The sequence below is a fragment of the Phalaenopsis equestris genome, unplaced genomic scaffold, assembly GCF_001263595.1.
Source record: "Phalaenopsis equestris unplaced genomic scaffold, ASM126359v1 Scaffold000054, whole genome shotgun sequence".
Lineage (NCBI taxonomy): Eukaryota > Viridiplantae > Streptophyta > Magnoliopsida > Asparagales > Orchidaceae > Phalaenopsis > Phalaenopsis equestris.
Genome location: NW_018164496.1, coordinates 408,041 through 424,578, shown reverse-complemented (window position 1 = coordinate 424,578; position 16,538 = coordinate 408,041). Strand labels below are relative to the sequence as shown.

At 35.0% G+C, this 16,538-nt stretch overlaps 2 protein-coding genes and 1 pseudogene across 2 annotated transcripts in view; 2 read left to right on the top strand and 1 right to left on the bottom strand.

Moving 5' to 3' along the window:
* LOC110019215 (calcium-transporting ATPase 9, plasma membrane-type-like) overlaps window positions 1–16,538 on the bottom strand; it is a 50,387-nt gene that overhangs the window by 5,581 nt on the left and 28,268 nt on the right. The window lies entirely within an intron of this gene.
* Window positions 4,281–6,326, top strand: LOC110019217 (isoflavone reductase-like protein). Its single transcript, XM_020716799.1, has 5 exons — window positions 4,281–4,631; window positions 4,712–4,846; window positions 5,210–5,447; window positions 5,558–5,761; window positions 5,855–6,326. The coding sequence occupies exons 1-5, from the start codon at window positions 4,446–4,448 to the stop codon at window positions 6,019–6,021; spliced, it is 930 nt and encodes a 309-aa protein (XP_020572458.1). The 5' UTR covers window positions 4,281–4,445; the 3' UTR covers window positions 6,022–6,326.
* On the top strand, window positions 10,761–12,702 carry LOC110019218 (annotated as a pseudogene).

Sequence of the window (16,538 nt, the reverse complement as noted above, 5' to 3'; positions counted from 1 at the left end):
AGGCGACAACTTAAAAAGAGTCGCAATGAAAGTTTATCATTCACTTTTGAACTTGTGATCAAGCTTGTTGCTTTAACTTAGAGACTTGAGAGGGATAATTTAGGCATGTGATGGAACTAAAGTAGCCAAATATATTGGTGCTAAGGTTATAATTCACTAATAGTCACATTGATGCAAAATAACACAATTGTAAGGAGACACCAAAATCTCTATATTTTGAATGTGGGAGCTCATGTTGACATCAATGCCAACCGATTATGAACCGATTATTAATGCAAAATAATACAATTGTGAGGAGATAACCAAATTTTCTATATTTTGAATTATCAATTGAAGTAGTTTCAATCTGACAAAGACCAAAATATACTATGATACACACCAATATCAATTGTCATTTTATCACTTTGAGCAGCAAATTTAATGTGGAAGCTTGCCAACATATATGTTTCCGAAGAACAAATTGCCTCTAGTTACCATGAATGTCACTCATGCCTCTTAATGATTTTTGTATGTTAAGCTAGTGAATATAATTAAGGATAAATAATACTTTCATGGACTACTTTCATTATACTACATATTTTGGATCTAAAAAGATATGATATTTTTTTATAAAATTATGATTAGAACACACAAAATCATCGATATATTTATGAACTTATTTAGGAATTTATAGGACAGAATTTAAAAAGAGTGTAATCTTATAGAAGGAAAGTCAAGTGGAGAACATAAAAGAAATAAAGGACTAGGTTGCTTAATACAAGTTATCCCATTAGTAGAAACTATACCATTAGTAGAAAATGCTTCCTAGTGTAGTAACTTACAAAAGGAAAGCTTCAATTATGACTCATGAGAAGTACTAGTACAAGTTTTTAATCGTTTGATATTTTGTTCGTTACAATTTTTCTCTATAATCTCAGTTCAAAAATAGCCGTTAAAAATTTACTGTTTAAAAGTTTGAGTTTCAGAAGCAATGGTTCTGTTTTAAAAATTCAGCTTCGAAAGTATTATCTATAGATAAATGTTTGAAATAACTCGATGCTCATGTTATATGGAATTCATATATGTTTAAATTCACAATTTGATGAGGCCTTTCAATATTCGATACATATGCTCTAATACGTCTTCCATCAATACCACCGATATAATCTTATATCAGATAATACTTAATCTAAATTTCATGAAATATTCCATGAACTCTTGTTTTTTTGGAGTATTATCTAATCATTAAGATAGATCATTATAAATCATTTAATCGCTCAATACACTTCATATGATTCTCTGCATTTAATATAATTAGAGCATTGCTAAATCACCACAAAATTAGGAATGATTGTACGCCCTCATGAACTAGAAAATATTACGTTCAGAGTCTGGACGTAACTCTACGTCTCTAATTAAAATTTGACACATGTCTAATATAAAAAAAATATTATTTTATTGTATAAAAAGCAGAGAAGCCTGAAACCCGATCCAACCCGTCATGGCGTACAACATGCTTGTATCGAAGAAAATAACTAGTACAAACATGTTGAGATTTGGGCTGCAAAGTTAGCCTGTAATGCTTAGGTAACATTATGTGTTACCACTTCCACGATAGTCGCCAAGTTGAGATTTTGTGCTCCAGCAATCTTGGTGGTTTGAGCCGGATCAGTACGACGACAAATAGGAGAGCGGAGATGCTTTGAAATAGGCACATTATTTATGGTTGCTCTCTGGACTCCTTTCATAAACAACGTCTCTTCTTCTCGGAATCTTTCTAAACAATTAAAACAACCACCTCTTCTCCGCTCTCCACTCCTAACCCACTCTTCTCCCTCACACACGGCCGTTTTGATATGAATCCCATTTTTTTGGTGGACAACATCTTAACATTACTTAATTATTTACAGAACTAATTATATTTTCATTCCATTCTTTTCATTGTTTATAATAAAGAGCATTTACAGAATATAAGAGTTCTAATCTTGTAACTAATTACATAACTTAACCTAATACAAGAATTAAAGAGTCCTAAATCTTATCACATTTCCAGTCCAAGCCTCATGTGCATGATTTTATAGTCGTAGTAGCACAACAAGTCTTCATCATCTTGTATATGATCATCATCATATGGCTCATCAGCACCATAATCATCATGTGTCATACATACACATTACTCAAATTCATGCATAATTATTCACGCCTCTTTACTCCATATAGAGACCCAATTGCCTATGTTCTCTTTCAATCATATAGGCAAATTACTCAATTTGCCCTCATACAATAGGGAATCTTCACATCTACCCAACTATGTATGGTTCATTTAGCCTTTCTTTTATTTTACATGCAGTTCAGCCATTCAATACATAACATTTCTTATTTCAAATACACATAATTACAAAACTAATGCATATCATTACAAGCAAAAAGAATAGGTCATGATTGAAGCATGCCTTTCAAGATCTACTATTTCTTCCAAAAATGATATTTCTCCATCCATTGTTGCTAGAAGGTCCCCTTCAAGAAGCGGTTCACTGGCTCTTTTAATCACATGCTCATCCCTCCCTATGGAAGCATCGTACGCCGTGTTCAAGTTCAATTGGCTAGCATTCTCTATGTGTCGGGCCACGAAGTTCTCTAAAAGTAAAACACAGTACAATAAAAAGGCAAAGTAAAATCAAAACATGGTTTAACTTAATGTGCATAAAATAAAAGAGATGCTTAATCTACCAGTCAATGTACACTAGCTGAATATTTCTAAAAGAGGTGTCGAGAAGTCTCCTATGGAAGCAGTTCTTTGAACGAATTACCCAATGGTGTATCGGCAATTAGGATAATTACCATGGCAATAGCTTTTGTAGGAGGCTTCTTTGAAACACTCCCCTGAATAGAGGATGAACCTCTCTATCTCCATTTCCCCATCGCCTTATGCCCTCTTTCACCAATCGCTCGCTTATGGTTGGTAAACATGCTCTACAACAACTCCTTATGTAGGATATCAATATTTGGTTGATTAAAGCGTGCTATGATGAACTGAAAAAGTAGAGAACGATTGAATCTAAGAAGCAAAGAGAGGATGCTTGAACACAAATGGGCTCAAAGAACGTTTAACTGGCCTATTTTTAAGAGCCAAAGTCTAGAATTCAAGAGAGTGGTCCAGTCGTAAGCATCACATAATTTGTGTAATTAATCGTTACAATTAGTTCTTTCATTCCTATTCTAGAACACTTCTTAAGTGACGATAAAATTGAGGAACTTGATATATATGATTGAAAGTAGCTACTCAAACCGGTAGGAATCTATGCTCACCAAAAGCACTTCAGCCCGGGACTTCTAAGGAGAATAGTCAGATGAGAATCACAAGGGAGATCAACCCAAGTTAATAATCATTCAAACAATGATTGGTCAAATGCATAGAGTTGACTGCGAATGACCAAATCCGAACAAGTGATCGAGTGCATGTATGGAAAAGATGATCTCAACCATGCTCTAGACCGTTAATATTTGGAAAAAATATCTTAAAAATATTGACTTTAATGTTGAAGTGGTAAAAAAAAATTAAAAATATGTTTTAAAGAGGCCCAGGCATAATAAAACCCTGTATTTACCCTTTTAAAGAAACCAACCGGCATGGATAAAATTAAATGTAAAACGGGACCCCAAAATCTCTTGGATCTCAACCGGCTGTATTTCTTGGATTTGATTCACATACAGAAATTGATCCAATATAAAAATATATTTATACAAAATGAAATACAATCTTTTGGATCCAAACTCTCTTGATCTTTTTATTTATTTCTCTTTCCTCACACTGTATTTCTTGGGTTGGATTCACAGACAGAAATGAATCCAATATAAAAATATATTTATACAAAATGAAATATTAGGTCATTACATTATTCATTTAAGTTCTATTATTAAGAATCATATAAAATCAAAAATTTTTAAATTCCCAAAATTTCTTTCAAATATGCAATATAATTTTAATTAAATTGATATTTATTGATATTTATTATATTTATTTTGAATAAATTAAAATTTTTAATTACATTATTCATTTAATTTCTATTATTAAGAATCATATAAAATCAAAATTTTTTTAAATTCCCAAAATTTATTTCAAATATGCAATATAATTTTAATTAAATTATATTTATTATATTTATTTTGAATAAATTAAAATTTAATATTCATCCAATCTAAAGTTTACTTGAAGATCAAAATAATTTTGTGCATCTAGACGATCCATTAACGATCCAACATCCCGTCCACATTATCTGCACACCCTACATCGTACAATCGCGATGTCTCCACGTAACCAGACCTCGTTGTCTCGGGTTTCTCTCGCCTTCACTGACGGTGACCCGACGCCACTCACTCCGCCTATTTAAGGCTTTCCCTCTCCATTTCCGATCGCCGGAAAAGAAGAAGAAAACGAAGAATAGGGAAGCAAAAGGCTCAACAGCATGGCGTCAGAGAGGAGTCGGATTCTAATCATCGGTGGGACGGGCTACATAGGGAAGTTCATTGTGAAGGCCAGCGCTCTCGCCGGTCACCCAACCTTCGCCCTCGTCAGGGAGAGCACCGCCGCCGATCCAGCTCAAGCTACGATCCTAGACGAATTTAAGGCCTCCGGTGTTACTTTCGTTTATGTATGAGTTTGATTTCGATTAACCTCCGAGAAACCCTAGCTGTTTCAATTCATTAATGTTTCTTGTTTGTGTTTTTGCAGGGGGATTTGTACGATCACGCTAGCTTGGTGAAGGCGATAAAGGGGGTGGATGTGGTGATTTCAACTGTCGGACGAGGCCAACTTGCTGACCAGGCTAAGATTATTTCGGCCATTAAGGAGGCAGGAAACATCAAGGTTGGCGAACTCTTAACCTTGTATGGTTTTGTTTTTTTTTAATGTTTTTTGATGTTTTGTTTTGCGCATTTAATCAGTGATTTACAGACCTTAAGCAACAAAAATAGTTTGTCCTACTCGTATCAGTGAGTGATCTTACAAGTGAGCTAACTATGGCCGTGACTTCTTAATTTGACTTGATAGTTTGTTTGGCTGTATGGTATAGTTTTAAAGGAAAATCATATAATGTTCCATCTAGCTACTAGATGGTGCTAAATCTGTTTAACAACCTTAGCATTATCAATGGTAAATTGTTTACTACAATCAGTAGGTTACAAACATTTCAGTGGAACTTGGCTTTTAAGCTAATTGTGTTTCATGCAGAGATTCCTTCCTTCTGAGTTTGGCAATGATGTTGATCGAAGCAACTATGTGGATCCTGCTAAATCCACATTCAAGATAAAATCCCAGATTCGTCGAGCAATTGAGGCAGAGAAAATCCCTTATACATATGTCTCATCCAACTTTTTTGCCGGCTGTTTCCTTCCTTCTTTGGCGCAGGCGACCACTACAAGCCTCCCAACTGACAAGGTCTTTATCCTTGGCGATGGCAATGCCAAAGGTGATTTTTTTTAGTCTACGCTTGGGCTTTATTTGATTTCTGGTGAGGTGAGACCAAGTAATTGAAATCATACTAGCATATTATAACAAATTGCATTTAAAATGTTCCAGCAATCTTCAATTACGAGGAAGATATTGGCACATTCACCATCCAAGCTGTGGATGACCCGAGAACCCTCAACAAGGTTTTGTATTTGAGACCTTCCCACAACATCTACTCACACAACGAGCTTGTCTCTCTTTGGGAGAAGAAGACCGGCAAGACTTTTGAGAGGGTTTATATTTCAGAAGAGGAAATTCTCAAACAAATTCAAGGCATTGAATGATTAAATTCTTTTCACTAACTAACTTGTTTCTTTCTCTATCTTTGAAACAAAATTATGATTCTATGTTCTATATCGATTGCAGAAGCGCCGGTACCGCTGAATATTATTCTGTCGATCCATCACGCGACTTTTGTGAAAGGAGACCATACAAATTTTGAGATAGATCAGTCATCAGGAGTAGAGGCCTCACAGCTTTACCCGGATGTTAAGTATACCACTGTGGATGAGTACCTCAACAGGTTCCTGTGATAGAAGTTAATAGTATGGGTGAGGGCATGAACTGGCTTATTTTCTTGCTGCTAATAAGTTGCTCTTGTGTCTACCTTATCGAAATAGTCTTATGGTTTTGTTGTTTTTTCGAGTCAGACCGTGCAGGCTCGTGTATTGTACATTAAGTTTGATGTTCGATGTTGGTCGAGCCAGGTCTTTGTGTGTTTTTGTGCTTTGGTTTGGTGGTTGGGTTCCTTTTATTGCAGAAAGATTATGATATTCATGTTTAGCTGCTTAATAACTAATGTCAAATTTGCTTCTGATGTTTCAAAAAATAGTAGCAAATGGGTATTGTGCTTTGGTTTGGTGGTTGGGTTGCTTTTATTGCAGAAAGATTATGATATTCATGCTTAGCTGCTTAATAAATAATATCGAATGTGCTTCTGATGTTTCAAAAAATAGTAGCAAATGGGTAAGGGATTGTTTTGGATGGATGCGTTGTTGCCATTGTAACTAGATTGGAGTTCAATCTGACCTTTTGTTTTGTTTTGGTTGATACAACTTGATCTTGCAAACAAGATGATCTTTCATGTTTTTTAACAAATTTAATCATGGATTTGAAGAAGCAAAATTGTCTAAATGGTACATTTCTATGTGAAGGACTTGAAGCTAGTTTGTCATAACATGAAGATGATCTCTCATGATCACACAGTTCTCCTTCATACAAGGCTTTAATGTCTCTACAAACTTGATTATTGGAAGCTAGCTAGATTTTTAGAGGAAAAAAAACTCTTCGTCAGTGATATAAGTTACAATTTTCTCTTAAATAGTGTTGCATGCCAAAGACAGTTTGATAATTTAATATCTTAACATTATATGAAGAATCAAACATGCATATAATTTGAATGTAATTGTAAGAGGAGATACTATGAATATTTAAGTGGAAAAATACTGAAAAGGAAGAAAAAATCATGAAACATAGCCTAATCAAAGTAATCTAATATGTAATTGTAATTATATAGGTGTTTTCTTCTTCTGAATTATAGAAAATCGAATTATAAAATTGATAATCACATATGTACAATAATAATTTAGCTATAATAATCATAATTTTGTTACAATAAATACAGTTGATGATAGAGGTTGTAGGCTGTGGTTGCGATAGCAGTAGTTGATCATAGAGGCAGTTGGCCACAAAAATTATAAATGGAAGCTATAATAGCATCAGTCGGCCATAGAGGTCGTGGTCGATGACTGTAATAAGGTAATTTGCAACAAAGAACATAGTTGGAAAATTGTAGTAAAGCCAGTTGTCTTTTTAAAACGTAGAGAATATTTCAAGGGTCTGGAGAATGTCATCGTAATCTGAGTACAGCAATTGTAAGCATTCATCGTTGGGTATTTATCGTTAAATCTTCAATACGACATAATTTGTTTAAAACATATTCGAGATGCATTTTTACGTCACATTTATGATATTGTTATATCATACTCGAGATACGAGTTAAATCGTATTCGTGATACATCTTTAGGTAAAAGATTTCACCGACGGTGACTAGCAGAGGCGATCAGTGGTGGTCGTTGGCGGCCGAACAATGGTCAACGTTGGTCAGCGATCGAAGATGCCCGGAGTTATCATCGGGACTTCATTACTTCATTATTTGTTACACTGCATTTGGGAAAGGTTGTTACATTGAGTTTAGGATACATCGTTACACCGTATCTATGATACATCATTACACGACATTTGAGATGCGTTGTTAGCTAGTAGAGTTTGTCGACAATGGTAAGTAGGGGCTTTTGACGGTGGTCGAGGGCGACCAATAGACGGTGGTTGATAGGATTTGACTGCTATGGAGGTCGGAAGTTATTATCAAAATTTTAATTTTACTTTATTCATTACATAACATGACGGTGGTCGAGGGCGACCAATAGACAGTGGTTGATAGGATTTGGCTGCTATGGAGGTCGGAAGTTATTTTCAAAATTTTAATTTTACTTTATTCATTACATAACATTTAGGATAAGACATTACAATGTATTTGGGACATGTTACGCCGTATTCAGGATACATCATTATATAATATTTGAGATACATCATTAGCTCGCTTAGTTTACTAATGCCAGCGAGTAGGGGCGGACGACGGTGGTCGGCAACTACAGAGGTCGAAATTTATTGTCGTAATTTTAACACGATGTTATTCGTTACACTATATTTGGGATACGTCGTTACACCGTATTTGAGATAAGTCATAATGTTGTATTCAAGATATGTCATTACATTATATTCAAGATATGTCATTAGATAGCAAAGTTCGTCAATACAGGGAGCAGTGTGGCCGATGGTGGTTGATTGCTGCTAGTGGGCTATGATCGACAGTTGTTGGCGACTGCAGAGGCTAATAATTATCTTCGGGACATTAATACATTGTTATCTGTTACACCGCATTTTGGATACATCATTACTTCATATTCATGATATGTTGTTGCACCATATTAGGGATACATCGTTATACCACATTCAAGATACGTCGTTAGCTAACAATGTTCATCAACGGCGGTAAGCAGGGGCGGTCAATGGTGGTCGATGACAGTCGGTGAGCAATGGTCAACAACTACGAAGGCCAAAAGTTATCATTGAGACTTGAATATGGTGTTATTCGTTACACTGCATTTGGGATATATTGTTACACCAAATTCAAGATAAATCGTTACATTGTATTCAAGATACGTCGTTACACTGCATTTGAGATGTGTCATTAGCTAGTAGAGTTTGTCGACAACGCCAAGCATGGGTGATCAACTGCGGTCGACGACGACCTACAGGAGGTGGTCGACGACAGCTGACGGACGATGATTGATGACAAATAATAAGTAGTGGTTGATGGTTGTCACGTTAGGTTTTCAGTCTAAAACAATGCTGAAATTCAACTCCTCTTTTCTCAAGTGAAGAGAAGTGTATATTTATAGCCAATGGGGGGATAATGTTGGTCCATTGGAAAATAGCTCTTATAACCACGTGACGAACGATCCATATTAATCCCTTTGATCATAGAGTTTTTTTAATGATTTAAGGATCCAATCATCTCAGAATTTAGCAAGTAGCAAAATTAGGCTCGTTGGATTTCTCTCGTAGATGCGCTCAATTTAAATATAAATATGTCAGATTTAGTGCTCCGTTGATGATCCAATTAACGATATAAATCCTCTAAATGTGCTTTAATAGCTTGATTTGGACATGATCAAATTCAAATCAAACCAGTTTTGATGTCATCAAATTCTTCTTGTTAAAATCGTCAGTTTGACTATAAACTTATCGAAAATAGAATATTGGATGATCTTGAATTTGGATTCAGAACATTTATTATATATATATAAAAAAGTATATATTGAGATTCAAGTTGGATGATAACTTTTAAAATGAGTTAGGGCCTCCTCATCCACACACACCCAATCTTCCTCAGTGGTTATTTTGAATAACTGAGGAAGAGCAAGAACTTTCCCTAGACGGGTGGCTTTTATGTACTTTAAGCATGAGCTCCACCTCCTCATATGATGCCTTCACTTTCTCCTTTCCTACATGAGAACAAACCATCCTCGTCCCACTCAGATATCATTTCTCCAAAGAGGGGAAGCAGAATTTTCATCTTCCAGTTCTTCACCTTACTCTCCAAGCCCTGGAGATGGACCCTAGCCCTGGAGAATTGGACAATGCATTCTCCCTTTCATTCTTATCTGCTACTTTTTGGACCCTAGCCCTGGAGAATTGGATAATGCATTCTCCCTTTCATTCTTATCTGCTACTTTTACTTTGAATGGAGTCAAAAACAGGTAAAAGATTTTATTTAAATCATAAATTAAAGTTTCATTCAAGACAATTCAGTTCTCACAAGTACAAATATAAAAAAAAAATGAATCAAGGTTGTAGGGGTCCAAAATAATCTTGATAGAGAGACAACTCGGCCGAAATGAGCCTCTCCAATAGGAACTCCCCTCTAGCCTTGACCTGGCTTTGGTTGCGAGAGTTGGTCTAATTTTGAATCACTAAGTTGAATCGGCCAAAATTCTCTATGGAACAATCATGCTGTAAGGTTCATGAAGAGTACACATGTTTATCCTAATGTGCACAAAGTAATAGAGATTCTACCGATCGATTTAGACTTGCTAAATATTTCTAAATGAGTTGATGTTGTTTCTCATTTACCCACATCTTCATGTCTAGATGAGTTGGTGTTGTTTCTCACTTACCCATAGCTTCATGGCCGAGTGTATCCACAAGCGTCGGAAGTCGCCTATGAAAGTAGTTCTTTGGACGGATTACCCATTAGGGTACCAATGCAAAGGATAATCTCCCAACCAATAGCTTTAATAGGAGTCTTACTTCAAATTTCTCCCTCAAATATAAGACGAACCTCCTTGTCTCCATTTCATCACCAACTTAAAATTCATATATTCATACAAGTTTCCCAACTAACTTCATGTGCCTAAGACTTTTATCCTGCTCATAGGTGGATCGAATCCGTGACTCTAAGGGTCTTATAAATTTTGTTAATAGGCGTCATATATATATATATATATATATATATATATCTCTCGAGTTTGAGAGATATTTATATATATATATTATTAAGAATAATATAAAATCAATATAAATTTCTTTTGAGCGCATCCATTGCCGATCAACTAACTCATCTGTGATTACAAGTTGAAAAAACCGCCTTCACCGACAGCGACCCGACGCCGCTCACTCCGTCTATTTAATGCCGTTGCAGCTCGCCGGAGAAGTAGAAGAAGAAGGAAAGATTTAATGCCACTCGACAAAACCACGTTGTTTCTGCTTTCTTTCGCATTCACCGATGGTACTCACTCCGCCTATTTAAGGCTTTCCCTCTCCATTTCCGATCGCCGGAGAAAAAGAAGGAGAAAACGAATAATAGAGAAGAAAAAGGCTCAACAGCATGGAGGCAGAGAACAGTCGGATTCTAGTCATCGGTGGGATGGGCTACAGTGGGAAGTTCATTGTGAAGACGAGCGCTCTCGCCTGTCACCCCACCTTCGCCCTCGTCAGGGAGAGCACCGCCGCCGACCCCGCTAAAGCTACGATCCGACGAATTTAAGGCCTCTGGCGTTACTATCGTCCATGTATGAGTTTGATTACGATATTAACCTCTGAGAAACCCTAGCTGTTTCGATTTATTAATGTTTCTTTGTTTGTGCTTTTGCAGGGGGATTTGTACGATCACGCTAGCTTGGTGAAGGCGATTAAGGAGGTGGATGGCGATTTCAACTCTTGGGCAAGGCTGGCAAGCTGAGCAGACCAAGATTATTAGGGCTATCAAGGAGGCGGGAAACATCAAGGTTTGAGAACTTTTAAATAATTTTACATATAATATTCCATCTGGCTGCGATCAACCCCAACATTATCAGTAATAAATTGTTTTCTGCAATCAACTTGTTACAGACATTCAGTGGAACTTTGAGTTATTATGCTAATTGTGTTAATTTCTTACAGAGATTCCTTCCTTCAGAGTTTGGCAATGATGTTGATCGATGCGACGGTGTGGGTGATGCTGGAGCAACATTTAATGTTAAAATCCAGATTCTTCGAGCATTTGAGGCGGCGGAGAAAATCCCTTATACCTATTTCTCATCCAACTTTCTTGCCGGCATTTTCCTTCCTTGTTTGGGACAGGCCACCACTAGAAGCCTCCCAACTGACAAGGTCTTTGTCCTCGGCGATGGTAATGCTCCAGCAATCTTCAATTATGAGGAAGATGTTGCCGCATTCACCATCAAAGCTGTGGATGACCCGAGAACCCTCAACAAGCTGTTGTATATAAGACCTTCCCACAACATCTACTCACATAACGAGCTTGTCTCTCTTTGGGAGAAGAAGACTGGCAAGACTTTTGACAGAGTTTATGTTTCAGAAGAAGAAATCCTCAAAGAAATTCAAGGTATTGAAAAATTAAATTTTTTCTACTAATTTACTTATTTCTTTCCCCGTCTTGGAAACAAGATTATGAATCTGTAAATGTTCTATGGATTGCAGAAGCACCCACACGACTTTTGTGAAAGGAGGCCAAACAGATTTGGCGATAGATCTGTCATTTGGAGTGGAGGCCACACAGCTTTACCCGGTTGTTAAGTATACCACTGTGAATGAATACCTCAACAGGCTCCTCTGATAAAGGTTAGTAGTATTATTACTCTAGCACTCTTTGCTCTCCCCATTGACTACTCTCAAAAGCAACCAATTCCCCTCAAATCTCCAGCTCTTTTTCTAATAACACCCGAAAAAAGCCCTTAAACCCTCCCAAATACCCTCATAAAATTTTTTTAAATTCCTTTTTATCGTCCCAATTAGCTTGGATAAAAAGCCAAAGTATTCAAGCTAACTTTGGGATCATTATCCGTCTGACTATGCTTAGAAGTTGTTGGGCAATGAGTTTTTAAATTTTATCAGTTTTGATAAGTATTGTTAGTTCTACTTCAATAGACCTCTTCTTAAAACTTTTACAAAAACCTCATGTTATCGTATTTTTTTTCCCCTATCAACACAAAGATATTTTGATTAACATTGCAACGCCCTCTTGCCCCTCTCCTTTATAACATCTAAAATCTTTGCAACATTTTAAACCATGTAGGAAGCTATCATAGCTTAACTTATTGTAGGGCCCTTATAATACCTTTAATTGAAATTCTTTCCTACAATTAGGAGAGATAATAAATCATAGATGCTTGCAACTACAAGGGGCATTGAATTAAGAACATTTAAGTCCTCATATGATGAGTAAATTTCTTAACAGTTCTCGATCTATAACTTTATTTATTGCCCACAAGTATTTGTGTCCCAGAAGTATTTGTGAAATTTATGCAATATTCATGTGGATATAATATTTTTTTAGTGTGGTATCAACTTAAATGAATTATTCATCTATTTTAAAATTTTTTATTTAGGATTGTGATTTATATAATTATTTTTTATAAATTAAGTGATATAAAATGGGAAAATATGGATAAATTATTAGCATTTTATATCATCATTTGTAGGGATTTAAAATAAAAATTAATACCAAAGTATTGTCTTCAATTTTGTAAGAAAATCTACTCATAAAGTTTATCATAAATTTTTAGATTGTGCCATTTAAAACCTCACTATAATAGCTTTTGTAACATGCTAGATAATTATCAATGATAGAGAAAAAATTAAGTTTTAGTTCCATATGAATGTCTATCACACACAGACACAGATCACCACAGGCCTCCCACAATAAGAAATAATTATTATGCATTTGAAGTTACATGAAAAGATAGGTTTATAAAGGTACGAGCACTTAACCTTTTATTATTATAATAACTAAGGTTGATAAATACCAACATTGGTGATATTATAATGATTAGGCAACATCAAGGTAGAGATAACAACTAGGCTATAACCTCAATATAATAAAAGTTGGGTTACAATAGCCACTAGTTGTGCTCAGTGAAGGTGTTTGATGGTTTTTGATTTTAAGCTATCTTTAATATTATAGATACTTCTTACCTTTCTCCTCCATTGTTAAAAATGGGGTTCTATTTATAAAATTTTTGAATTGACATTTTAACATAGTTAACTAAAATCCCAAAATACTCTATCAAATATTCATGTCAATTCCTGTGATAGTCATTCTTTCATTATTTAAGTATGTTAATAGTCTTCAAATTTAAAATTCTCAGGCTCATCAATTTCTCTTGTCAATCTGCTCGATTTGACTATAAGCACAATGTAGGGGTTATATATGTAAATATATAAGAATTGAGTGTTCATATTAATAACATTTTCAATGTAATGTTAAAAATTTGAGTGACATGCATCTGCATTACCAAAATGTAGGCATTAGATATGTAAATATAATAATTGTGTGATATCTAAATTTTTATATTGAGATTCTTACATACTAATCATCTAAAACACTGAAAATTACACATTAACCCCTCAAACTTTAATTATAACATTTTAATAAAAAAAAAAGAAAAATTCACTCAAAGTCTTCATTAGTGGGTAAAAGAGAGTGGTTGTAATAAAAAAAAAAGATTAAATTGTTTTATTTAAAACTTGAGTGGTTAAAATATTATATTCAATATTTTTTGTGGTTTGAATATAAAAACCTCCTTTTTATATTTACATGTAGAGAATTTAGATATTTAATGTTACATTAAAAACATCATTATTATTAAGTTTAAGAAAAAAAATTATATTTATGCAAAAAATTTTTGCCGTAAAATATTGTAAATACAAATATCAAATTTTAGTATATGTAAATGCATAAAAATTGTGGCAGAATGAAATTTTCAAACAAATTAATGCTAAATATTTTTTATGCAAAATATTTTATTTACAAGCAAATTACGAACTTTTAGCAGATTCCAATGAAAAAAGAAAAAAAAAAGTGATTCATAAGTTGACTTCAGTGGTACTAAACAATAAACGGGCTGGCCATTTATTATTAAAGCTTGGCTCTACAACCTAGAGCTCATTGAATTATCATTATCGAAGATAATGAAATGGCCGACTAACTAACTTATTGTTTGGGGCAGCTTATTTGGTGCGGAACACAAGTGTGTTCTGTGTTGGGGATTGAGTTTCAAATCAAATGGAGATTATTGGTGTTTGGATCTAGTGTTACACTGAATGTGAACCGGCCCAACACATGACTTTTTACCTAAATCGCGACCGTAGCTCTATGGTCGTCGTCTCCCGTGTTCAAAACTATTTTCTTTCCCTGACTACCCAGAGGCAAAAAGAAAAAGAGCCATATGTGCTAGCTCTCATTCGAACAACAGAACTACATCGATTTAAAACACCAACTTGTATTTTTGAACTGATATTTACCCGAAACGCATCCTAGATGAGCTATCTAGATATTTATAATAATTACAATAAAATTTTAAAATATTTCATTTCTCACCCTGAAGTTTACAGCATATTTATGGTACCTTCACAATCATTACAAAGAAAATAATTTCCCCTTTAATTATATAAAAGGAAAAGATGAATATATCATTACAAAGAAAATCATACCAACCAACCAATGTATTTATGTGTGCCACCACCAAACTATTGAAAATTTGATAATTTGAGTGAAAAATTGAAAAAAAAAAGGAAGCAAAAGACTGGTTGATTTGCAAATAACAAATTTTGGGAGGTCTGCATGTAATTCTTCTTTCAGCTGAACGCCTCAAATCCTCTCACAGGCAATGGAGAAGGTGCTGGAGCTTCCATTCCTTCGTCTACACTTGCGTTCTTCAAATGGTCCCCGTCTCTGGAACCCATCATTCTCCTAGCCGCCATTAAGCTGCTTTCTTCTTCTGTTAAAACAGAAGTTGGAGCTGTTAATTCAATTCAAAAGAATGAAGAATGAAGAAGAATGATGAGGAATTGTATAAAACCTTTTGGAACAAAGCTGGGTTTTGCAGATGCTGACCATAAAACCAGTGTTGGAGTGATGATTGCAAGCAGAGCCCAGAAGAAGAAGATGAGAACATAGCCTCTCTGAGGCATCTCTCTCTCTCTCTCTCTCTCTCTCTCTCTCTCTCTATCTCTCTCTCTCCAGCTTGCTTGAAATGGAAGGTTTAATAGAGAAAGAATAGGTGGGGGAGAAGATCTGAAGAGATCTTTGCTGGCAGGAGAGAGGAGGGAGGAAACATTTGCTATATACCACACGAGAAGATTATAATTGCAAAAACATGGAATGAGCGCTTGCTGAATGAATCTGCTTGATTTAAAACTAAGACATTTGCTGAGGTATGTAAAAGAGGGGCATTTACATAACCTTGATACATACCACCAAATTCATTTGTATTTATATATCAAACATGTATGCTTTGATTTTTACACCATCCAAAAATCTCATATCATGTAATAAATATCATTATTTTAACTTTTAAGAAAATAAAATACACATCTTCAATAGGGCTGTCAAAACAGCTTGTTGTTTGCGAATTGTACGGGTTCGGCTCGTTATGAAGTTCGTGTTCGATTTGTTCGCTACGTTAACGAGTCGAATACGAACGGTTTTTTTGCGCTCGATATATAAACGAGCCGAACATAAATAAAAGTTTGTTCATTCTTGTTTGGCTTTTTTTGACTCAAAATATTATTCATTATATATATATTAAAAAGGAACGACCGAAGGCTATTATACGAGCCTCGACCATCCCTCATGCACCTAAGAATTCGAGTATCACACTCTACACTCGTGGGGAATCGAACCCCAGACTAGAAAAGACTTACAAGTGACAAGTATATGCACGACAAACTGATCTGAGTACGCAGCGCATATATATATATATATATAACTCTTTGTTCGCAAACAACTCGTGTCTGGTTCGCTAAGCAAATGAGCTAAATACGAACACATTTTTTTAAAAATATAAAAGGACTAAACATGAACAGTTGTATTTTTTAACGAGCCAAACATGAGCAGAGTTTAAGCTTGCTTGTACTCAACTCATTTACACCCTTAATTTTCATGCTTATGATATATATATATATATATAGAGATATATATATA

Bases quoted from the DNA above. Each gene is read 5' to 3' on its own strand.
- LOC110019217 (XM_020716799.1), top strand. From the start codon at position 4,446: ATGGCGTCAGAGAGGAGTCGGATTCTAATCATCGGTGGGACGGGCTAC. The intron at 5,448-5,557 runs GTGATTTTTTTT...AAAATGTTCCAG, and splicing joins TGGCGATGGCAATGCCAAAG to CAATCTTCAATTACGAGGAA. The intron at 5,762-5,854 runs GCATTGAATGAT...TATCGATTGCAG, and splicing joins AATTCTCAAACAAATTCAAG to AAGCGCCGGTACCGCTGAAT.